This window comes from Eulemur rufifrons, chromosome 20 (assembly GCF_041146395.1).
Source record: "Eulemur rufifrons isolate Redbay chromosome 20, OSU_ERuf_1, whole genome shotgun sequence".
Classification (NCBI taxonomy): domain Eukaryota; kingdom Metazoa; phylum Chordata; class Mammalia; order Primates; family Lemuridae; genus Eulemur; species Eulemur rufifrons.
The window spans coordinates 52291638-52316707 of NC_091002.1; the positions used below are offsets into that span (position 1 = coordinate 52291638).

At 46.7% G+C, this 25070-nt stretch overlaps 1 protein-coding gene across 4 annotated transcripts; it reads left to right on the forward strand.

Moving 5' to 3' along the window:
* Positions 1-1097: 1097 nt before the first annotated feature.
* PCMTD2 (protein-L-isoaspartate (D-aspartate) O-methyltransferase domain containing 2) lies at positions 1098-20261 on the forward strand. Of its 4 annotated transcripts, none has more exons than XM_069495859.1 (6): positions 1098-1193; positions 5379-5708; positions 9576-9678; positions 10450-10621; positions 14180-14222; positions 17497-20261. In XM_069495859.1, exons 2-6 carry the CDS (start codon positions 5402-5404, stop codon positions 17874-17876), a joined length of 1005 nt encoding a protein of 334 aa, XP_069351960.1. In that variant the 5' UTR covers positions 1098-1193; positions 5379-5401; the 3' UTR covers positions 17877-20261. The 4 variants fall into 4 exon arrangements, with proteins under 4 accessions (XP_069351960.1, XP_069351957.1, XP_069351958.1 ...); XM_069495856.1 differs by having other exon boundaries at positions 14099-14222; positions 17497-20260; XM_069495857.1 differs by lacking the exon at positions 1098-1193 and adding an exon at positions 1519-1862 and having other exon boundaries at positions 14099-14222; positions 17497-20260.
* Positions 20262-25070: the final 4809 nt, after the last annotated feature.

Genomic DNA, 25070 nt, shown 5'->3' on the forward strand with positions numbered 1-25070 from the left:
CTTTGCAGGAACCAGGTGACCTCCTCGGAGCTTCAGTTTCCTCACCTGGAGACGGAGGCGTCAGTGTCTTCCGGCCACAGGCCACCAGGAACACACCTGCAGTTGAGCTGGGGCCGTTGCTGGCTGCAGGCAGGGTGCACGCACACCGCGGGGACTGCAGGGCCATGTGGGCCCGGGCTGGGTGACCTTCGTCCCGGACCGACGCCGTCAGGGATTGCAGGGTGGTCCTCTGCCCCCTGTGAAGAGGCCAGGGCGGAGGGAGGCTCAGCTGTGGCTGGTGGCAGAGCAGGGGTCTCTGCTGCTGGCCCAGAGAGGGCACGTCTGGGACACCACGGGTGGCACAGTGACCCTGTTTTGTCTGTGCTTATTCAAGACTGTGACGTGGCCGTGCTGTGTCCCTGCATCGCGGGGCCGCTCCTGCCAACGAGGCTGTTTCTCCCCGGCAGCAGAACCAGGAGCACCGCACGGCCCCGCCGCGGGCCCGGTCCGTCCTGGGGGTGACGCAGCTCCCGCTTCACCGCCGTGGCCCACGCGGAGCGCTCGGCTCGCGCCCCGGGAAGGCGGACGCCGGGGGCGCCGGCGTGGAGGGAGCCGGGCGCGGCGGAGCGTCCGCGCGGAGCGGCGGGGCAGGACCGGGGCCGTGCGGAGCGCGTGTCCCCCGGCAGCGGCAGACGGCGCGGGACACGGTCGCAGGTGCCGCGGGCTCTCGGGGAGGAGGGGCTGAGAGCCAGCGAGGTCACGCGGGGGATGGGCAGCCACAGCGTCCCGGGGTCAGAGGGGACCACGGCGGCGGCACGAGGAGAGCGCCGGCCCGCACCGGCGTCCCGGGACGCGAACGCAGGCGCCGTCGCGGTGCAGACGCAGAGCAGCCCCGCCGCCCGCACAGGCAGGGCCCGTCGGGCAGTCTGCGCGGACCCCGCCGGGAAGGCAGCGAGCGCCGCGGAGCGGGCGGGCGGGCGCGGACAGCCGGCAGGGTCGGGCCCACCCGGCAGCGCCGTTGCCCCTTTAAGCGCCAGACCCGGGGCGCACGCGCAGTCGGTCCGTTGCGCGCGCAGGCGCAGACGCGGCGGCGGATGTTTACAGCGGCGGCGGTCGGCGCGGCGCCCCGGGACGAGGACGCGCGAGGGACGCGCCCGAGGAACTGCAGGTCGCGGCGCAGGCGGCCCGAACCCGCGGGCCGGCCGAGCCCCGAGGTACAACCGCCGCCGCCGCCGCCCCCCTCGGCCCGGCCTGCGCGGGGCGGGCGGCGTCTCCCTGGGCGCGTCCCTCGTCTCCGGCCCCCTCGGCTCCCGGTCACCGAGCGCGCCGCCCCCTGCCCGGGCTCCTCCTTTCTCTCCGCGGCCCGTTTGGCCCCCGCGGCGCTCGCGCTCTGCCGCCGTCGGTGCCGGCGCCCGGTGCTCACGTCCGGGCCGTCTGACCCCAGACCTGCAGCTTGTGCCCGGCTCCCCGAGCGGGAGGCCGGGAGTTCGGGTTCCGGGCGGGCTGCGCCTCGGCCCTGGCCGGCAGGTGGCGGCGTCCGTCCCGGGCGCTCGGGCCTCGGTTCAGGCGAGCGGGGAGACCTTCGGTGGGGCGGGAAGGAGGCTCGCCCGGGCTGGCGCCTTTGTTTGTGCGACGGGGCCGTGGCGCTCGAGTCCTGTTTGCCCGAGCGCGGCTCCTCGAATAAGTCACTTGGTATCTGCCCGGGCCCTCTCTGCTCGGGCGCCTGGGATGGTTTTCCGTTTTCTTGTCACGAAGGAACGGCCAAACAACTCCTTCTGGGCGTGCGGTAGGCTGTCCTGCAAGAATTAGCGAAGTTGAGGTGCTTTTGAGCAAATCAGGAATTGTCGTGGCTCTGCTTGGGGGACACAGAGCCGCGTGCTCAGGTGAGAGGGGACCTCGGAGTGAATGGGACTCAGCCTTGAGGTCAGGCCTTCAGAGCCCGGCCTCACCCCGGCCTCACCCCGGCCCGTGCCTCCGCGGGGACTTGGCGGGGCTGTTCTAAGAGGGGGCTCATTGCATTACTTGCAACTCCGCTGGTTAGAAGGCTTTTTTTGTGTGTCCAGCAGGCGTTGTCTCCATCCGTGTCCCACTGGCCTGGGGGGACCGTGGACGTGCTTCCAGATGCTCCTGGACTTGGGAGGGGGTTGCGACCACATAGACACATCGTGAAAAAAAATTATAAGTAGACCTGCCCTAAGTTTGGTACCATCTGTGTTTGAAAAAAGTCCTTTTGCATTGCTTGTAAGAATTCTGGTTTTCAAAATGAGAAGTCTTGGTTTTTTTCCGTCATTCTTCCTGAAGAAGGTGTGGTTTGGGGTCTTTTTCCCCAGCTCGTCTTCCCCGTGAGTTACTTTGCCCATATTCCGCTTGAGGAGTGACATCCGGGTTGGAATGTGGTCCTTTGGCAAACCCAGCATGGACTAGAGTTGTGACTCCCGTCATGGTGGCTTCATGCCCGCACACCGACAAGCCGCAGTCCCAGCCGCCTCAGTTGTCAGTGCTGAGACCTGCCTGCGCCCAAGTCTGCTCACGAGCCCTGGCCGTCAGCATTGGAAGGAGCGGTCGGGTGGTCCTATTGGACTGTGGCTGGTTAGCACAGAGCACTGAACCGTATTAATACCAGGGATTACAGCAAATAATAAAGTGCAAAGTATAATCAAGTGCAGCATCCTGAAAACGATTCTCCACCAATTGTTGGATTTCATTGGATCGTAGAATCTAGGTGAAAGTGATAATATTTGCTTTGGCAAAGGCATCTGTGTTTGCTGTTGGTAGTTTTGGTGACATCATAAATGATCACATCCATGGTTAGCTGTAAGCAGTGATGGGTTCCAGCGGGAGGGAGGATCAGATTACTAGGAGAGCTAACAGTAAATCTCAGACCCCACTCGGGTGGGGAACTTGCAGCCTTCGGATCTCAAGATGGTTCTTGTTTAAGCACCAAAGGAGACAAGAAAAACTTCATCTTTCTCTGCTGCACCCCGTATTAAAAGATAAAAGGATTTGTTCTGTAAAGTTTGGATTCAGTGAAAAGGCTGCACTTAAGGACCTGGAAGGCCAGACATGGCCTTAAGGCCACGGGTTTGCCACCTCCGCCACAAGCACCCTACCAGTGGCAATAGAGGGGCTTACTTCACAGTCAGAAGATTAGCAACATGTGTGGTAAAAAATGTTGCTCTTTTGAGAATTTTTAAAAGCTGCGTTGGTGTGTTACAAAGAACACAGGCCCTTAGCCAGGCCGTCCTGGGTTTGAATCCAGCCCCCTTCACGCACTGGCTGTGTGGTCAGAGCAGACGCGTTGCCTGCCTTGGTTTGCCGCCTCCCGTGAGGTTTTAGTGAGGCTGCGACCCGCGGGTGGTACCTGTAAGAATATGGTAGCTATTTTTACTGAAAAGCTTTGCTTTTGTTACGGTGTAAACTTTCAAGTTGAGGAAGTGTTTAAAATAAGTGGTAGGTACTTAATAGAAAGTGAAACATACCCAGTATACAGTTGGAGGTCACCGTCTAAAGGTAAGATGACGGTGTTGAGACACAACGGTAGAACTTTGTATGCCGGCCTCTGGGGGAAGAGGCAGCTTCCTCCCCCGCACAGTGGGCGATGCCTGACTTCCCGGTCTTCTCCTAAATGCGCCCTGAGCATCCAGACTGACTCCGCTTTTGACCAGTGGCCCAAATTTTAGGGTGATTGAGCTAGACTAGGGGTGTAGCCTCAAAACTAAGTGGTTTATATCCAGGATTAAACCCGACCTCGTTAGGACTTAATTCCATCCGTCTGAGTGAACCGGCCATGGACCATAATCTAACAAGGGCTCTGAGAACTTTAAAAGGCTGTGAAAATTTAGTAATGGGACCACCCTAGTGATTTGAAAAATTTAATATTCAGCTCTAAAATCTTGATTGTGAATGTTTGACTATAAAATAGAAGAGAATTTGGGCTAAGCCATATTCTTCACATACCTTGTCCACCTGTTGTAAGAAACTAATGATTCATTCACGTGACTGTTTAATTTTCATTTCTGGGAAAACCTCGCGCATTACTATCGCCAGTTGTGTGCGTGGGTGAGCATGGAATATCTCCCCTCAGGATTTGTGATTCTCATTCTGCTGTTAGAAATCTAGAGGATTGTGGAGGAGGAAAACAAGTATAAACTTTATAGCATAATGTTATAGTAGGTTGTTGGGAAGATTGTCCTGATTCAGAAAATGTGTCAGTCTTCGTGAGGTTGGGTGGTCTTTTGTTTCCCCCAACAATTTATATCAGGTATTTTAAAAAGCATTACCGTCTCAGGTGAAGTAAAGCCGTTACTTAGAAAATGGGATAATTATAAAATCAGAAAGGATATTTTTATAGTTTCAGGAAGAGTAAGACTTCTCCAGATGAAAGAGCATTTTCCTGTGAATTAGATGAAGGTAACTGTATGTTAATAGTGGGGCTCAGAGGGACGCACGCTCCCCTTTTTGTTCTTGAAGGCAGCGTGGGAGAAGGCAAGAGGCAGACTTGGTATTTTTGAAGAGCTGGGAAGGCCACATAGCGCACACTTCAGAAGGGGCGTGGCAGCCCCTCCTGCTCTGAAGCTTTGAAACTGATTTTGGTTTGTTACAATGAGGTGTTTGTCGGAATATGTTCTGTTTGGGAAGAGAGTTTTGGTGGTGTTTTTGCCTAAAATTTGACTATCAAAGTATCCAAATCAACAGATTGAATGGATTGCTTGACTTGGGCGGGTATTTGTGTGTACGCAGAGGGTGTAGGATTCCAGGTAAAATACAGGACACCACTTAAATGTGAAGTTCAGACACATATTAATAATTATTTTAGACCGGGCGCGGTGGCTCACGCCTGTAATCCTAGCACTCTGGGAGGCCAAGGCGGGTGGATCGCTCGAGATCAGGAGTTCGAGACCAGCCTGAGCAAGATCGAGGCCCTGTCTCTACTAAAAACAGAAAGAAATTATCTGGCCAACTAAAATATATATATACACAAAAAACTAGCCGGGCATGGTGGTGCATGCCTGTAGTCCCAGCTACTCGGGAGGCTGAGGCAGGAGGATCGCTTGAGCCCAGGAGTTTGAGGTTGCTGTGAGCAAGGCTGATGCCACGGCACTCACTCTAGCCAGGACAACAAAAGCGACACTCTGTCTAAAAAAAAAAAAATAATAATAATTATTATTATTTTAGTATTGTTTACCTGAATTTCTAATTGAACTGGGATTCTTTTTTTTCTTTTTCTATATATGGCTTGTCTGGGGGGGTTTCTGGGAGTCAGTCTGGGTGTTGACAAAAGATACTTCATCTGTATTATTTTCAGAATTCAGAATTTGAAGTTGATAGGTGTTCAGAACTGTTATTATTCTGCTCGTACCTTTAATATAAATAGCTCTTTTAAAACTGTCGACTTGCAGTGTTGCCCAGGTTGGTGGTGAGCATGGGTGGTGCTGTGAGTGCCGGCGAGGACAACGACGAGCTGATAGACAACCTGAAGGAAGCCCAGTACATCCGCACCGAGCTGGTGGAGCAGGCTTTCCGAGCTATCGATCGTGCAGATTATTATCTGGAAGAATTTAAGGAAAATGCTTACAAAGACTTGGCGTGGAAGCATGGAAACATTCACCTTTCGGCCCCATGCATCTACTCGGAGGTGATGGAGGCCCTGGATCTGCAGCCTGGACTCTCGTTTCTGAACCTGGGCAGTGGCACCGGGTACCTCAGCTCCATGGTGGGCCTCATCCTGGGTGAGTCTGGAGAGGGTCTGAGAGCTCCTCTGTGGCGGCACCTCCTGCCACAGAAAATACCGTCTGCTGACGGCCAGCCCCGGTGCACACTTTTTTAGCGGTCCCCGATGTTGCCATGGGATGTCAGTGGGTGGGGGACACAGGGACAGTGACGGGAGCCTGTGTGCGCCTCGAGGTCCCTGAGTCCTCCCGAGGGGCGTCTCCTGCCACCTGCACTGCCGCCGTCTGTCCCTTGACAGGGAGAACCAGGAGAGTTGTGTGAGTCTCAGTCTCACTGTGATTTCTTGATTTAATGTAACCACTCAGTCTCCCTTGTTACTGTCTCTCAAGTGAGGATAATTGACTTTAAAGTCCTTCGGGAGGTAAAGTTCTTCCAAGCAGTTTTTGTTTGTTTTGCTGTTTTAATACTGAAAGATTAGTACCTGTAAGTTGTTTATTTTTCAGTAAATTTCACGGATTGAAGGGATTTCCCAAGGTCTTGCTCTGCCGCCCAGGCTAGAGTGCAGTGTTGTCATCACAGCTCACGGCAGCCTCAAAGTTCTGGGCTCAAGCATCCTCCTGCCTCAGCCTCCCGAGTAGCTGGGACTACGGGCACACACCGCCACACCCAGCTAATTTTTCTATTTTTTGTGGAGATGGGGTCTCACTCTTGCTCAGGCTGTTCTTGAACTCGCCATCCTGCCTGCCAGCCCTCCCACCTCAGCCTCCTGAAGTGCTAGGATTGCAGGTGTGAGCCACCACACCTGGCTGTCACAGGTTATCCTATTTCAAGCCATTTAGCTTATTTGCCCAGACAGATAAATTATGAGGATGTACCTGAGAGTATGGTTATTTCTAATATTGATAAGAATAGTAGCAAATGACCGAGGATTTATGGAAGTCCCACTTCATGTAAAATGCTGCAGTGGGGGACAGATGTCCGTTTTCAGTCCGAGTGAGGTGGGGTGGTTTTGCCACAGGAGGGACAGGAGCTGATCAAAGACAGGAGCTGTCCAAGATTGTCCTGAGGAGGAGGCGAGGCCAGGCTGCGTGGCGGCGGGCCGTGGGAGTGGCCCTGGGTCAGGCTGGTGCGTGGGGGCTGCAGTCTGTGGTTTTGGTGTTGGAACCCAGGATCGGCTGATCCCCTCACTGGCTGTGGTTGTGAGAGAAACATCAAGAATGTCTGCAGGCCGGGCGTGGTGGCTCACGGCTGTAATCCTAGCACTGTGGAGGCTGAAGTGGGAGGATCACTTGAGGTCAGGAGTTCAAGACCAGCCAGAGCAATATAGCAAGACCCTGTTGTCTCTACAAAAAATAGGAAGATTAGCCGGGCGTGGTGGCATGTGCACAGCAGGAGGTGAGCGGCTGGCGGGCGTGTTTACAGCTGTTCCGGTGGCGGCTGCCGTCACCGCCTGAGCTCCCCCGGTGACACCCCTCCCGCCCCTGCTGGTCTGTGGTACAATTGTCTTCCATGAAACCGGTCCCTACTGCCAAAAAGGTTGGAGACTGTTGCCCTAGAAGTTATAAAGAAAGGGCTTACACCCTGGCCGGGCGCGGTGGCTCACGCCTGTCACCCCAGCACTCTGGGAGGCCAAGGCGGGCGGATCGTTTGAGCTCAGGAGTTCGAGACCAGCCTGAGCAAGAGCGAGACCCCATCTCTACTAAACATAGAAAGAAATTATATGGACAGCTAAAAATATATTTAGAAAAAATTAGCCGGGCATGGTGGCGCATGCCTGTAGTCCCAGCTACTCGGGAGGTTGAGGCAGGAGGATCCCTTGAGCCCAGGAGTTTGAGGTTGCTGTGAGCTAGGCTGACGCCACGGCACTTTAGCCCGGGCAACAGAGTGAGACTCTGTCTCAAAAAAAAAAAAAAGAAAGGGCTTGCAGTTTGATGCCGTTGCTTCTCTTTTCCAAGCCCCCTGATTTACTGGGAATTTTGTTGGGTGTTAGGGCAGGAGAGTTCTGGAGGAAGAAAGGCCCTGTTTCTGCTGTAGGTGACGTCACGTGCTGCTTCGAGGTCTCTGAAGGAAGTGGCTTTAGGGTTTGCTCTCAGGGTGCACACCTGGCCGGACAGTGATTTGTGCCCAGATGCTCCAGCTTATTCAGCCTTCTTACCGCTTTGTGCAAATCATTCCAGAGTAAAACCTCATTGCCCCCAGTGCCTACAAATGTGAAGCCTGAAGTCTTTCATCTAATGCAGAGACCCTTACTGAGACCCCCACTTTCACCTGGTCTGGACTGCATCCTGGGTGGGCCACGTTCCTGTGCTTGTGCTGTGGGCTTCTCTCCCCTTTGCTCAGGGTCGGCCTTTCCTCTGTTTCTCATCAACCGGAGAGGATACGGTAGCTGCCTAGAGCTGGGAGCTCTGGGCACCCTGCCGGAAAGTGCCGTGTGCCATGGGAGCTGCTTTGCCAGGGCTGCCGCCTTCCTGACACCCCCTGCTAGTCATCTTTTTATTGAGGGGGTGGGTTGAGGGATATGTTATCACTATTTGGTATTAAGCTTCTTGGGAATAGGAACCATGTCCCATATCTGTTATCAGAATTAACTGCATCATAAGTGTTTGATAGCGACGGAGGGGGAGCTAATGAAAATATGACGAGTGGAAAAAAACAAGCAGCTTTTCCTGGTCTCTGGCTCGGGGCTCCCATGCTAGAGTAACGGGGATTGACGTTAGTGAGTTGGCAGGAGGCCTTGAAGGTCGGAATGATTTAGGATTCGAGGTGGTAAATAGTGAAGATATGACCTCTTCAGGAGGATGTGTCTTGATGAGGGGATGTCTTAGCAGTAGCTCCGTGTGTGAAACATGCTGGAGAAAACAGCAGCAGGCACAGTTGTCCAAAAGGGGCCAGGAAGCCTGGGCCTGGGGTGGTGGCTGTTGCGCTAGGGAGGGACCAGATGCACCAGGTGGCACAGTGTGACGCTGTGGGGTGCACAGAACATTGCTTATTTACCAGTGTTTCTGTTGGACTGTAGGGTTGAGTGCTACACTGTGACTGTCTATGTATGTCTCCTAAATATTTTCCTACATGCCCTGTTGATTTTCACATGCAGATTTTTAAAAATTGAGGTATAACTTAGCTATAGTAGATGAACAAGCGTGAAGCATGAAGCTTGGTGAGTTCCTACATGTGCATCCACCTCCCTGTAGTCACCACCCAGGACAAGACACGGAGTAGAGTCAGTGTCCTACAGGGCTCTCGTACCCGACCCTCCAGATCGGAGACCGCTGTCTTACCTTCATCAGCACAGTTGAGTTTTGGCCTGACTGTTACGTTCGCGGAAATGGGTTTCCACAACACGGAGATACATCTAAGCTGAGTGTCCGTAGTTTGTTCTCTGCTCACCCAGATTTCACCTGGAGACAGTTTATGTGGAGGGAGCACTTTCTTGGGCTCCTAACATTTCTCACAGTTTTGTTTCAAATTACTGACAAATTTCCTTTGATGTAAAAAATGTTTCATTGTGACTTAGAATCACAGTTTTATTTTAGTGATGATTGAAACCTACTCTGTGAGCATTATTAAAATGCCCGCAGCTGAGTGTTTTGGGGACCTTTTGGGGCAGACAGCCATCTTAAATGCCTCCTCTGGACAAACAGGTGAGGCCTGTGTTAGTTTCACTTGCAAATACATGTTTCTTGTTTAATTCGTTAGTAAGACTCTGAACTCTTGGCTTTTTTCCCTTTTCAAATGATTCTTTAAAAGTTTGAGAGCAGAGAAGCCCAGGCATCAACACAAGTTATTTATGATGTGGTGGCCAGGGGTAACGTGATGAGACTTCTGTAATCATACATGCTAGATCAGTTGTGTTGTAATTGATAAAAATAAATGAGCAAGATTTCGAGCCCAAGTTGTGAAAGTTTTCTCATTCTCAAAACTTTTAGGTCCTTTTGGTGTAAACCATGGGGTGGAACTTCACTCAGATGTGATAGAATATGCAAAGCAGAAGCTGGACTTTTTCATCAGAACAAGTGAAAGCTTCGACAAGTAAGATCAAAATATGTCCAAGTAAGATGAGATTATGTCCCCTGGGTCAGAAAGTGTGAATTATAATTTAACAAACTTTTGATCAGATGGGAAGAAATCATTTTATTAGTATTCGTGTGCCCTCAAATGTGATCAAACTTTGGTAGGGTGATCCCATGTGTCCATTCCAATTTTCAAAAATATTCTGTGTTTTTAAGGACTTTAGATTTTTGTGACTATGAAACTTATATAAAGGCAATTTCTCACCAATATAGTAAGAGAAGAAAACAAAATACTTGTTTTGCTCAATTTTCATACTTCCAACGAAAGACAATCTTTTATCACCTAATTGTTTCTGATATAAAATTACTGCATTTGTCTCAAAACAATAAGTATATATATATATATATAAAACTTGCTCTTGCCATTTTTAAATAAGACATTAAAGGTCTTACTTTAGGGATTAAAAATTTTTTTAAAAACTGAATCCATTTTCCCTTGTCTTGTTACATAGTAGATCTTGAATAAGACGATGAAAACAGAGCGAAGACGATGATGATTGGAGACTGCCTTAAATTTGGATCATGTTTATGACATTCGCTTCCATACTATTTTGTGTGAAGTTTCTTGGGTTCTATTTATATAGTGTAATTCTTTTTGGAAGTGTGGCTTCCAGCTTCTGGCTCTGTAAACCGTATTATATTGCTATGGGATTTTACAGTTAACACACAACCTGTGTGGACTTGTTGTGTTGTGATACATTTTATTACAGAAAACATTTTTTGCTTCCAGGTTTGACTTCTGTGAGCCTTCCTTTGTTACTGGCAACTGCTTGGAGATTTCTCCCGATTGTGCCCAGTATGATCGGGTGTACTGTGGGGCTGGCGTGCAGAAGGAGCATGAAGAGTACATGAAGAATCTGCTCAAGGTGGGAGGGGTCCTCGTCATGCCACTGGAAGAGAAGGTCAGGTTCCCTGCATAACGGACACGTTTGCACACTGGTTCCCACGGTCTTTCCAGGCAGTTTGCGTATAGTGGCCCTTTGAACAGCTTCCTCCATTTCACACATTAGGAAACAGAGGCAGGGACGCTTGAGGGAGCTTTGCCGGGTCAGACAGGTACCCTGTGTGGGGCCAGAACCTGGCGCAGGTGGGCACCTCCGAGCCTGCACTGAAGCCCTTTCCTCCCCTCCTTTCGCTCTCTCCTCCTCTTCTCCTCCTCTGCCTTCTCCCTTCCCTTGCTTCCTCCCCTGCCCGTCCCCTCTCCTTCCTCTCCCTCTTCCCCTTCTTCCACCCAGCTATTCTAATTGTAATTCTAATGCCTATTCTACCTGTTCTGTTATTATAATTACTATATATAAAATTATTAGAGTAATTCTATTCTAATTGTTAGTCTAATTATTAAATACCTTGATGGTGAGCATTTTACAGGAATCCCTGCTTAGTGGGAATCTTGTCCAAATTTTGTATTTGGTCATGCATGTTTGTCTATGTTTTAGATACCATGTTTCACTGGGGAAAATAGATTATACTAAATGAGCAGATTACTCAGACATGAATTGGTCATCAGGAAGAATGTCTCAGTCACAAAGAATTAGAAAAAACAGAAATGATATAAAATAGGAGATTGCACCTTTTTCTGCAATTTTTAATTGTTAGCATTTATTTTGTTCAAAAAGTAATGATTTTAGAAAATCCATAAATTATGAATAAGAAAAACTCACAAGTCCTACCCTAATGACTGTATGTGATTCTTGTAAAACTTAATTTGTATGCTTCCTTTTTCAAAAGAGTCACTGTACATACTGGTGTATACTTGCAGGGTTTTAGTGAGAGTACCTGAATATGATTTCAAGTCATTTAATATCCTGGATCATCATTTTGGTGCTTATGTAGTAGCCTGTTGAGTTGTTGACTAAGTTTATTAACTAGCTCCTTTTATCGGGCATTAGGTGGGGTGTGTATAGTATTTCACTGTTATTGTTATATATAATATAAAAACCTTAAAGGATATCCTTAATTTTTAGAATATTTCATCTATAGATATATCATATGTATCTATGAAAAATAGGGGCTCTTTTTTTTTATTCATTACAAAACTGTTATCAATCTATAAAAATTAATAGCAATTTGTTAATATCTTCAAATATTCAATTCTTGTTCAAATTTTCCTTATTGCCTCAAAAGTTTCTTCAATAGTTTGTTTGAACCAAGACCCCGTTTAAGGTTCATGTATTGCATTTGGTTCATGCATCTCTTAAGTTGTTTCTTAGTGTCTAGGTTCTTCCTTCCTTCTCATTTTCTCCTTGCAATTTAATTGTTGAAGGAATCAGGTCATTTGTCTTGCAGAGTTTTCTACAGTCTGGATTTTGCAGATTCCATATCTCTGGTGATGTTTTACTTGTCCTTCCAGGGGGGTTTTGGCCTTTTTCCCCTTATATTCCACTACGGATGTACACTCAAATTACTGTGTTTTAAAGTCACTTAAAATAACATTTCTCTGTAAGGTTATGCCACTAACCTGACACCCGGTTAGCTCATTTGTTTACTTTAACTTTTTAGGGATTGACATTTTAGGTTTTGTTTCGTGGCTCTGTAAAATATTTACAAGTTTCCAAAGTCTAAATAAGGAACACTCAGAATTTCTGTTTTCCACACACGTCCCTCCACTCTGTTCCGTTCACCTTTGGATAGCCACTTTTCGGTTTTACTTTTAGTTTATCTCTTTATTTCAAAAGATACATCAGCAAACACACCTCTTTCTAACCCTTCTTCAGTGAAGCTACACACCAGTTCCACTCTGTCTGCCCATCTAGCCATATGAGATAAGGATTTGTAGTTTTCTTTTATGCATGTTATATGTGTTTGAGCCTCCAGGTACAATCTCAAAAGCAGAAGTGCTTGGTCAGCGACTTCGCATTTTAAAATTCTTGCCAGTTGGCCTTTGAAAGGCAGCGCTGTCAGCAGCAGGAAAGAGGAGCTGGTCCCAGCCCTCGCCGACCGCTGCCGTGAGTCCCGCTGTCGCTGGCTGGAGTGCTCGGCACGGCTTGCGCACCTCATCTTTGCTCTTTCTTCTCAGAATATTGTTCCAAATGTCTTGTCTTAGACAAATGACATTAGAATTCTTTGTTGTGGTGCAAAAATACATTACACTTTTGATTGGAATTGTGATACCTAGATTGATTTGAGAATTGTGGACATCTTTACGATATTTCACCAGGTTATCTAATAATATAAAATAGGAGTTTATAGTTTTCTATAAGGTTTCTTACATCACTCATTGATTACATAAAAATACTTGATGTTCATTATAACTAGAAATTCTCCTTTTAAAAATGTTTCTGAAAAATGTTTTTGCTAGTATATGAGAATATGATTAGTTTGTTGATGTTTATCTAGTACATAGCGGCTTACTCTTTTTAGCTCTAAGATTCATGACATAGAGTCTTAGATTGTAGAGGATTTACTGGCTTAGATATTTTTAGAAATGGCTGGTGTATAATCGTAGCCTGACGGAGCTGACCCAGAATAGTCCTGGGAGCTGTTGAGGCCGTTTGGAGACTGGCCCAGTCGCGCAGAGCGCAGGAGGGCTGCGTGGTCTCACTGGGTGGTCTTGCGCTCCCAGTGTTTTAGTTCAAAAGAAATGTTTTGATAACCTACAGTGCAGTGTGTTAGCCACAGACTTTCACTGTTTTCTTGGGGCTGATGCTAGGGCGAGGCTTGTTTAAACACTTCAGTATTTGTCTTCAAAGAACGAGGATAATCACCTAGATGTCCAGAATGACAGGTTTGCTCTAAGAACCTAACAGTGATTCTGTAGCAATATCTCTTATTTGGTGCTTGTCACGTTCTTATTGCAGGAATGACTTACAGTTATGCCTCCCAGAGAAAAACAAGATTCAGTAAAGGTTGGCGTGTTGTAGCTGGTTGTTATGTTCTTTCATTTTTTAGGAATTGCCATTTTAGGTTTTGTAACTTTGTAAAACATTTACAAGTTTCCAAATTCTAAAGGAGGATTACTCAGAATTTTTTTCTTACTTTATTTTCTGTAGAACAGCTCTGGTCCCTACTTCCTGCCCGCAGTGTTTACTTTCTTTGGAGAGCCCAAGAACATTGCCTTGGAAGAATCCCCACGTTCCTGATCTGATTGTTGCTTCTTGTTATCCTTTAACTGGTTTCTTTCTATCATACAGTTTTTTTCTGTCATATGTGTTGCCCATAGACAGAAGTTAGGTCTAGGGTGTGAATACAGTCGGGCCAGGCATTTTTGCCAGAATGTTCCTAGCATAGCTTCATGGCACATCACATCAGGGTCCGTATTGTCAGGTGGTTTCGTTGTATTGTATCTGTGTATCTTTAGAATATATAGGGATGATTATATTTAAATATAAGCTATCTAGTAGCCAAATCTTTTGAATATTCTCATTTTGTCTTTGGAATAGTTGACTAAGATAACGCGCACAGGACCTTCAGCTTGGGAAACCAAAAAGATTCTGGCTGTTTCTTTTGCTCCTCTGATCCAGCCCTGCCATTCAGAGTCAGGAAAGTCAAGACTTGTCCAGTTACGTAAGTACACTCAACTTGATGTCTTTAGATCTTTTTAATCTCATTAGAATTTTAAAGTAAACAGAATTTACAAGGAACCTTTTGATATGAAAGAGCATTTTCCCTCCATTGAAACTTTAAAATTCTACACGTGATTTCAGGCATTTTAAAAGTTACAATCATGGGCCGGGTGCAGTGCTCACACCTGCAGTCCCAGCTGCTCTGGAGGCTGAAGCGGGAGGATGCCCGAGCCCAGGAGTTTCAGGCTGCAGTGAGCTGTGGTCTGGTCAGTGCACTCCAGCCTGGGGGACAGAGCGAGCGAGACCCCATCTCTAAAAAAAATTTTTTTAATTATAATCTATTTTTAGCCTATATTAGTCTTTTTAGCCTTTTTTTTTTAAAGTCTGTTATACAAAGAGCTGTAGCTGGTCAAGCCATTGAAAGCAGAGGACCCACACAAAAGGGAGGTAATTCTGTTGTGTGGGGACTTGGACTATTAGCCCCCTCTGTAGAGAGAGCCACCAAACCAAAGGGCTCCCTCCCTGACTGCTCCCCAGGGCGCCTGGCCCTGCTGCCGTTGTGTAGACAGAGGACAGCGAGCACATTCCAGCCTCCGCTGGTGTGTGGCTGGGAGCGTTTCCACGGCGTCTTCCACAGCTGAGCCTTTGCGCCTCGTTGTTTCTGGCCAACACCCACCCTAATGTCTGATAATTTAATCAGCTTAATGCCAGTTGATTATATTTCAAGTGAAACTCTTCAGCATGCTCTCTGATCATTTAGGAAATTTGGAAAACGCAAAAAAAAAAAAAACAAAAACCCACTAGAGGAGAAATTGTGCATAGTTCCACCCCCAAAAACAATAGATTTTGGTGAATACCCTCCAGAAATGCTTTTAATTTATGAAGAATCATTTATCAAATGGTTAGACTTTGCTTTGGTCTCTGCTAAGTACAAGTCCTCTGAAGCAGACACAGCCCTTGGAATGTGAAGAGTGAGCAGCAGTAGGTACACAGAGACCTTAGCGGGATTAGGGAAGGTTTGACAGGATGATGTCTGTGCTTGGACTTCAGGGTAAAAAGGAATTCCCCAAAGAGAGAAGGAAGGAAGGCAAAGTGTCCTCAGAGGCAGGGCAAATGTAAGATGTATGTGCGCCCATGTGGAGAGTTGGGCTGCGTGGGGAACTAGACTGGTACGCGTGTTGGAGTCGAGTTTATCACGCAGGCTGTGGACAGCCACCAGATGTTTTAAATAATGGGCGCAGCACGTCTGTATCCGAGGTAACCTTGGTGGTTAGGTGGACGGTGAATTTGTCAGATGCGTGCTCCTTGGAAATCGCACCAGAACAACCTCTTTAAGCAAATGCTGCTCTTGGTTAGGGAGGGCCTGGGCTTCCAGAGACCTCGCAGAGTTCGGGCAGGAAGGGCACCGCTGCGGCATTTGGGAGACCTTCTGAGAGCCTGGTGGCAAATGAGCGTCTCCCCTGTGAGGGTTTGGCGAGGCCCGGGTAGGAGTCATGACAATGTGGTGCCACCTTGGGACACAGCTGTGGGCTTCACAGAGAGGTTGGGTGGCAGACATTCCTGTGGTGCTGTTTAGAGCTCCTGAAGCGAACAGGAAAGTTCTTTGCACCTTTTACCTCCTGGACAGAGTTTCCTAGATCAGTAAAGTCATGTTGATGACGACAATGGAAGAGAAAAGCTCTGTGAGTGAGGGCAGCACGTAGTGAGGTCGTGGGAGTGCCGACCTGTGCGTTGCAGGGTGGCTGGGATTTCACGTTGAGCGCACGATCGACTCACGGAAGGCAGGTTCAGTTAGGAATCTGTCGGAAGTTTTCAGGTAAGAGATAAAGCTCAAAACGGAGACACTCGCCTCTGCAGTGGCGAGGATTCGGGAACACATCCGACCTTTCTGAGGAAGCGTATGTGAGCCTGAGGCCCCCACCGTCTGTTGTGGACACGGGTCTGTGGCAGGCTCGGGACCCCAGTCAGGACTGGGTTAGAATCTTGGGGGCCGTTAGCGGGTCTCTGTTGTTTACACCCACAGACTGGATGTCAAACCAAAGATCAGCAGGGGCGCTGAGGGGGAATGATGAAAATTGGAGCCGTGGGGAGCACCACCAGACGGGGTGGGAGAGGAGGAGCCAGCAAGAGAGAGAAGCCGGGGAAGGCAGGGGAAGGGGCTGACGAGGGCCTTGGGAGTGGCACGCCAAGTCAGTCATCCCAGGCGGGCACCTCGGAGAGCTGGAGAGCTCGGAGCTGGCAGTCGGGAGTCTGATGGCCTAGGAAGGAGTTACTTCAGCATCTCGGGGGCACGGTGGCTCTAGAAATGACGTGGAGGTAAGTTGGTGAGAGAAGTAAAGATGGTGGTGTTTGAGGAGGAAGCCAGGTCAAGAGACGTGATCACAGTGCTCAGCAGAGGGGCAGGATGGAAGACGAAGGAACTCCTGAAGCCCGTCCTGGCGAGGGGACCTCTTGTCCTCAGAGACAGAAAAGCAGGAGAGAGAAGGTCCTCCGAGATCCTGGGGCACAGACAGCTTGAGGGCTCCCGTAGAACAGTGGAGGTTGCCGGGATGCTGGGCAGGCTCGATTTTGGTCATAAATGTTTATAACACAAGAGCCCTTCCTACAGTGCAGACTGTTTTTCTTTGGAGATGTTGGGTGCTGGAAGGAAACAGTGATGCTGATTCTCAGTGTAGTGTACTTTGTTTCCCTTTGAGAAATGCCCTCACATTGCCGTGTGTGTATTGCCTGCACTAAGCAGTAAGCTTTGATTTAATTGCCAAATGTTCTTTCTCCTTGGTGTGCTTTGAAGTTTTTGTTTTTCTTAAAAATATTTGGGTTTTGCATTTCTCTACTTTAATAGGAAAGGAACAAATATTCAATTTGTAAATAATTATGAAAATATTAAAATTGATAAAAGAATATTGGAGACACAGTCACTGCATTACTAGTGGGTGAGTATTAATACATGAATGAATACTGTGACTCGAGTAATGAAACTTGGCTGTCAAAGAAACACTGTAACCCAGGTGTTAGTGCTGCCACTGATTGGTTAGACAAACAACATTGCTTCCTCTTCTTCGAAGGTAAGATTTGGTGCATTTGAAAATATTTTTAGAAAAGTACATATGAATGCAAATGAGAGCACCAGTTGACGTTTGCTTAGTGTACTCTCTATTCTTGTAACATGCTTGTAAATTTGCCAGTGAATTCAAATAGCGTCAGGATTTTTAGGCGTTCAGGCTTTGTGGTGGGGTCACTCAGATGCGTTTGACAGCCTCTTCTTTGCACTGTAGCTCCCGTGGCAGTTCGCAGCCTCCAGGACCTGGCTCGCATTGCCATCCGGGCCACCATTAAAAAGATCATTCATCAGGAAACAGTGAGCAAAAATGGAAACGGACTAAAGAAAACCCCCAGGTTTAAACGAAGGAGAGTTCGCCGCCGTCGAATGGAAACGATCGTCTTTTTGGACAAAGAGGTCTTTGCCAGTCGGATTTCCAGCCCCTCTGACGACAACAGCTGTGAAGACTTGGAAGAGGAACGGCGGGAAGAGGAAGAGAAGATCCCACCTGAAACGAAGCCAGACCCCCCTGTGAACTTCCTACGCCAGAAAGTCCTGAGCCTCCCTCTGCCAGATCCCCTGAAATACTACTTGCTTTATTACAGAGAAAAATAAATCTCCTGTTGGAGAGCGGAGATGAGGAAGAGCAGATTGCCAAGTCTGCCGTGGAGGGGACGCCTGGGAGCAGACGCTGTGGGGAAGGGGACTGTGTCCTTGTCCACACCGGAGTCTTCTTTTTCTAGTTCTTGATTGTCCTCTAAAATTTTGATTCAGTGGTGTGATTTCTTTACATAATCCGACAGGATCTACACTGCGTAGAAGAAGGTTTGCCCAAAGCGGAGAGGATCTTCTTAGGGAAGGGTAGAAGGGTATTTCTGCTGTAATTCTGGTGAAACACTAACGAGGACGTGGCAGACACTGCTTGACGTCTGTTCCTTTCACAAGATGCACAAGATTTTATGCATTAAAAATGAAAACTGAAGCTGAAACTAACCTGTGTTGCTTGTAAAGTGTGGAACAGAGCACCAGTTTGTAAATGTCTAAAAATTTTTCTGGGTATGACACACCTCTGTCCAAGTTTGAATTTTATGATAACAAACCTCTTAATTACTGGCACTGAGTTTCACTGAACTTCTTAGTTTTCTAGAGGGGAAAACATTATCGAGAAGCCTTCCCTGATTTTAAGTAAATTAATTAATTTTTATTTGTCAATTGTAATTTTTAAAAGGAAAAACTGTGATGAGGGAGGAAGAATAAAAGATCAAATTGCAGGATATCTTTCTGGGAATTCCAAAAGAATTTCAAGGAGTCTTTTTCTGACCCCTTTGTTACCTTTAAAAGAACCACTATCAAGTAAACCCTAAAAGAATGTCCTGAAAAAGGAAACACGTTCTCCTGTGTGCGTAAGTAGTAAGGTGAATCACTTTTACCGTAACCATAGGGCTGATTATTTACCCAACTTTAAAAACTGTAACGGGTGTCTAGGTGTTGACACACTGAATCCTTAGAACGGGTAGAAAATACTAAGATGGCAGAAGATAGATTGGGGCCTATATTATAGACAGCCTGTGCTTTTTAACTTCAGTTTGCTATTTTTCTGTGATCATATTAGAGTACTGATTCATAGATTTTATCTTTTATAATTCTGGAGAAAAAGAGATTTGTTAGTTTTGTAATTTTTCTTAAGAACAAATATTTGTATTTTAGTAGCTCAGTTGTATTAGAACAGTGTGACTCACAGCGACTTAGGACATCAGTCTTCACCAGGACTTGGTGTGGAGAGCTCTCTGTCTTACCAAATTGTGGGGCTAGAAGAAAAGCAGTCTTTCTAGTAGTCAGATAGCAGAATGATTTGAAGTTACATTGTTTATTCCAGAACATTTTTTTTTTTTTTTACCCAAAGACAAGAGTAGTAGTATAAATTGTTAACATTAAACCTAAATTCAGAGTGTTGACATAGGATTAAGTATCCAGATTTTATAATTAATTTTTAACCCTTACACTCTTGGAAGTTGCTGGGTTTTGATGTCTCTGTGGTTTCACCAGCTTAACTGAGTTGTGATTATTTTGAATCTTTTCTACTTTTTTTAGTGACTTAATCATTTTTACAATATAGTCTGCATGTAGAGCTGGGAAAACGTGTGTATTGCCCTAGTTTGGTGAATTTAAGTTATTTTAAAGAAAGTTCATAGTTGTTACCTTTTAACTCAAAGTCAAGCTTCGTTCTTGCAGAGAGAAATGCATGGTTTAAGTTGACTTGCTGATACTTCATGGTTTGCAGACCCTTGTTGACATTATTCTAATTGTTATGTAGAGACTTCTACAGCACGTGAACATTTTTTGGACGTAATAAATGAATGATACCCATGAAATCTGTTATATTAGGTGGCTTGACTAAATTTTTTCCATAATTGTATATGGGCTGTGTTTTTTAAAAATCAAATTTGCCCTTATGCTAGATTGTAGAAATGATTACAATGCATAAGACATGTTTTTTCCCTTAGCTGTTAAACTTTTCCTAGCATTTTGTATTTATATGTTGTCAGTTTGTGATTTTTAAGCCAAAATTTTGTTTAAAAAATATGGTTGTAATATATGTGAGAAATAGTTTGATTTATTTATCTTATAAAAAGAAAGGAGGATTGTAAATAAGTTTTCTTGTGCACCTGACTGCAGAATTCAGTATAGTACACTGTTCTCTGTTTTCAAACAGACAAATCGTAATATAGTCTGTATTAACTGCAAGATCTATATTGTAAACCACATTCTTGACAACTGTATACTTTTATGTTTTGAGTAGTTTGTATTTTAATATGTGACTTTCGTCTTGGAAAGTGATAAAGCCCTAGACGTATATGCAAAACAAATTTCAAATTAATAGATGTTCAGTATGTAAGAATCAAATACGTATGTGAAAATACTTTTGTTAGTCTGGAAGTTACTAGGGAAAAATCCAAGAAATTCGAAACATGGATTTTAGTGAGCTTATAAACATGGATGAATAGAAATGTTATCAATAAAGGTAGTTAAGATATTTTATCCTCAGCATTGCTTCTGTGTCCCGTGTGGGATTTAAATTCTTGAATACATTCTTTACAAAATCTTAAAAAATAGACTTTTTTCTTTATGTGTTTACTTTTACTAGATATTAGTATTGTTTAATTCTGTAACATTCACAGTAGATGTAGGGATGGCATTATTTTTAATTAGAAAGTGTGAAATTGTGGTGTGGGTGTGATGGGTCACGCCTGTAATCCTAGCGCTCTGAGAGGCCGAGGCAGGAGGATCAGTTGAGCCCAGGAGTTTGAGGTTGCCATGGTGATGCCACTGCACTTCAGCACGGGTGACAGAGTAAGACCCTGTCAAAAAAAAAAAAAGTGAAATTGGAATAAGCAAATAGAAAAGTGGTTAGCTCCAAGGACATAAGAGAATAGGGGTTTGAAGGTCTTCGCATTAATATTTTGGCAGAATTTTCCCATATTTTGACAATGTTCAAAGAATATCTTGATAATGGCATCTGTCTTAAGGGGCAGAAAAGTATTTGCTTTAATTACTTTGATTCATATATAAATTCTTAAGTGTCTGCTACATGGAGGCTGTATGCCAGAATTGAAGATGAAATGTCCGATTTCAGAGACATGAAAAACAACGTAAAGAATTAGTGAACTCCATTGAGTGAAGGGTGCGAGCTTGAGGTAATATAAACAGAGGCTGACTGATGTAACAGAAAATGACGAGTAGGGAGTTCAAGAACTGGTATCTTCCCCTGAGGCAACAATTAAGGTGCGGGGGGGAGGCAAAATCAACTTTTTTAGATATTTGGAATCTAATAAACAGCACCCAGGTAAAAACTTGGGGAAAAAAAAAGGTATATTGATTTACGGTAAGAAAGCATGTGGTGTTTTGGCTTATCTGCTTAGGATTGCCACATCTAGGGATTTAGGGTTTAGGGGTTGGGGGCTAGAGTCAGGAGTTGGGGGTAGGGGTCCAGGATTGGGTTTGAGTTGGGGCGGAGCCTCTTCCCCAGGGTTCCCCTAAGTGCTTCCCTGGGTTGCTCCTTCTGAATTGCAGGTTGTATTTTTCCTTTCTTGACTTCCTTATTTTGTTGGAGATGGTCTTCAATTAACTTCGCATAAAAGGGTGCCTACCAGAGAAATCGTCCGACTCTTACATGTTCTAAAAATTTCTTTAACCTGCCCTCACATTCGATTACCAATATGGCGGGGACAGAATTCCCAGTTGAAAATCCCTTCTTAGAAATTTGAAGTCATCATATCATGTTTTTGTAGCATTTCATGTTATTTAGTCCGATGTCATTCTGATGTTTATTCCTTTACAGATAGACTGTTTTTCCTTTCTTAGAGATTTTATGGTGGTTTTTTAGGTTTTTGTTTTTTTGTCTTTGTGTTCTGAAATTTCACAGTGATGGTCCTAAGTATGGGTCTTTTTAATTCATCTTGCTGTTACGTCTTTCAATTTAAAGAACAAGATCTCCTTTAAGCTCCGGCCATTTTTTATAATAGTCTTTCTACTTTCTTGGATAAGCGCCTCCCTCCATGTTGGCACTTCTCTTTTCCGAGCACGTGTCACTTGGATGTTGGAACTCTTGGACCCATCTCCCCAAGAGCTTACCTTTTATCGTATGTTTTATTATTTGCTGTTTTATTTATGTGGTTTGGGGGATATTTCTTACATTCTGCCTTCCAGTTTTTTATTCTGACATTTAAACATTTTAAAAGAATTTCAAGCTGTCTTTGTTGATCTCTGAGTTTTCTTCATAGATTATTACTTTCTGTGCATGCAGTATCTTATACCTTTCTGAGCATCCTAATTAGAATTTTTTAAAAACTATGCTTCGTTGTCTGAAAATAGGATGGTTGGGACTGAGAAGTCTGCCTCTTCCTTGAACAGAGAAGGATGCGGGGCCCAGCAGAGGACGGGACCTGGGGGACTTACTTCTCTGGAGGTGACCGTCAGTTTGATCATATTGGTCTTTCATTTCTTGCTGTCCCTTTTTTCTTTTTTTTTAAACTGCTGTAGACTCACATTTGCTTGTCCGTGATTGCTGGTGAGGTTGGAGTTGGGGGTGGCTCCTGGCTGCCTTCACACGGATGAGGGAAGCTGGTCACCAAGCCAGGGGCCCCACGTGGAAGACGCCATGTTTCCCGGGACTCGTTGAGCTTCCTGGTTCTGTCTGCAGAAATCCCTGCTTTCCGGCCCCCTGCTGCTTCCCGAGCACCAGGAAGCTCCCCTCCCTCAGCCCTGCCCTGCGCCCAGCGCCCCATCGAGGCCACGTTGCCGTGGGGGACACTTGCGCCCTGAGGCCACACAGCTGTGGACGTTGTGCTTGCGGCTCTTCTCTGCTCTTTGACTTGGACAGAGAAGACCTACCCCGTGGCTGTACTGTGTTTGAATGAGAATGTCCAAATTAGCACTTTATCTTTATTTCGCTAACCAGGGTGTCCTTGAGGTTGTACGTGAAAGAGGAAACAGCAGAAGGTAGAGATGGTCAGGGGCGGGCGCCTCTCCTGCCCTCTGGCTCCACGCCCAGCGTGAGAGGACGTCGCCCCCTCAGCCACATCCCCATCAGTGAGTGAGGCCCTCGGTCACCACACCTGAGGTGACAGTGAGTTCAGCCTCCCCGTCCGAGCCCCCGGGCACCGCCGTCCTGTGCGCAGCCGCCTGCTGAGGGGCGGCCGGTCCTCAGAGACCCGGGAGGGGCTCCGTGTGGACATGTGGAAACGGGGCACCCGCACTCTCCACCCCACCGAGGTCCCCCACGCCCAGGACGCGGTGGCCACGGGTGTGACGTCCACGCGGTGGCCTCTCCACCCCAATGGGGTAGCGGCCTCCGAGCTGGACGTGGGTCTGGCTCAGCCTCGGTGAGGGAGGTCGCCGTCCTCTCTGTGTCCCTGGCAGGGTGTTCAGGTTGTTCACAAACGCAGTTTCCTTACAGCAATTCCGTCCTTCCCGGGAACGTGGCGTCGCCGCGCAAGGTCCTCTGTGTCCCGCCTTCAGAGTCCCCGGCGTCCTTGCCGTGTGAGGTCTGCTGCTTCACGGTAAGTCCTCCCGTGTGTGTCACCGTGTGTTTTGCAGCAGCCACACGCTCCCAGCTCGTCACCGTTGACCCCAAATCAGGAAATACACCTTCCTCCCGACCGTCCCATCCACCAGGCCCACTTCTCCGCCTTCCCCAACTGGGAGAAAAATGTGTCTTTCCCTTTGGTTCCAGTTTTCTTTTCCTGGAACTGTTTCTGAGACTGTCCCTCAGTTTCCCGCCTTGGCAGATCTAAAGAGCAGAGATGACTCCAAGGTGGGTGTGGGCAGCGCTTCCTCCTGAGCAGACGCAGACCCCACATTCCCGCAGGAACACCCACTGTTCATGCCCTGCTCTCTCAGCGCGGCCCCCCAGGGGGAGCGCAGATCCCCCCTCACTGAGGGTCCCAACCTGACAAAGGCAAACAGCGCTTCACAGACTCAAGTCTCGTCGTGTCGCTCTCCTGATTTATAACTTTGCCAGTGGTCTCCTACTGGCCTTGGAGAGACAACACAGGCCTGACCATGGCCTCCAGACCCTGAGCGGTCCTGCCTGCCCCCCTCTCCCACGCGGGCTACCCCAGCTGCTTACAGTCTACCCTGCTCTCACTTTCAGGGACACAGCCGGGTTTTGGTGTCTCAGGGCTTTTATTCAGGTTCCCTCAACGCATCCACCCAGTGGACACCCTTAGCAAATTTTCCAAGGGTTTGCCCAGCGAGAGCCTTAAAGTCACAGCAGTTTGTAGTATCCAACAGTAGAGAAGTTGATAATGTGATTTTTTTCAAAAGACAAAAAAAATTATTATTTGGTATATCATGTGTAAGAATAACCTTCAATTTATATATAAACCAAGGAAATAGTAGCTAAACACAGAGTTCATATTTGGGATAATTAGTAAAGAAAAATTAAATCTCACTGCCAAATGAATGGCAAATGGCCCAGTTGATCATGGAAATTTCATAAGAATTTACTGAACTTCATATTACCTTACTGTGATTCTCTGGCCATGTGCGCGCACACCGGTTGCAAGGTATCTCAGGTTTGCCCAGTGATGTTTACATCACCAATCGATATAGTTAAGTGATAAAGTCCCAGTCCATATTATGACAATGTATATGAATGTTTGAAAGCACCTTTTAAAATTTCACCGTTTTTGCCACTTGTGAAAATATAATTCAATGGAGTGTCATACATTGCCCGTGTTGTGCAACCATCTATTTATTAATAGTTCCAGATGTTTTATTTCTTCCTCTGAAGGAAACTCAGAGCCCATTACAAAGTCACTCTCCTTTCCCTGTCCCCCAATCCCCTGGCAAGCACTAATCTAGTTTTCATTGCTGTGGATTTGCCTGCTCTGGACATTTCATACAAATGGACTCATATAATATGTGGCCTTTTGTGCCTGGTTTCTTTCACTTAGGACGTTTCCAAGGCTCATCCATGTTGCAATATACATCAGCGCTTCATTCCTTTTTTCTGTATGATTAAAGACATACAGCGTTCACCATTTTAACCATTTTTAAGTGCACACTTTAGTGGTATTAACCACATACACGTTTTTGTGTAACCATCACCACCATCTGTCTCCAGAATTTCTTTCATCTTCCCCAAGTGGAACCCTGTACTTGTTAAACACCCACGTCGTATTTTCTCTTCCTCCAGCTCCTGGACACTACTCCAGGTACCTCATAAGTAGAGCATACTGTATTTGTCCTTGTGTGCCTGGGTTGTTTCACTTAGCACGATGTTGTTACGTATGTCAGAATTTCCTC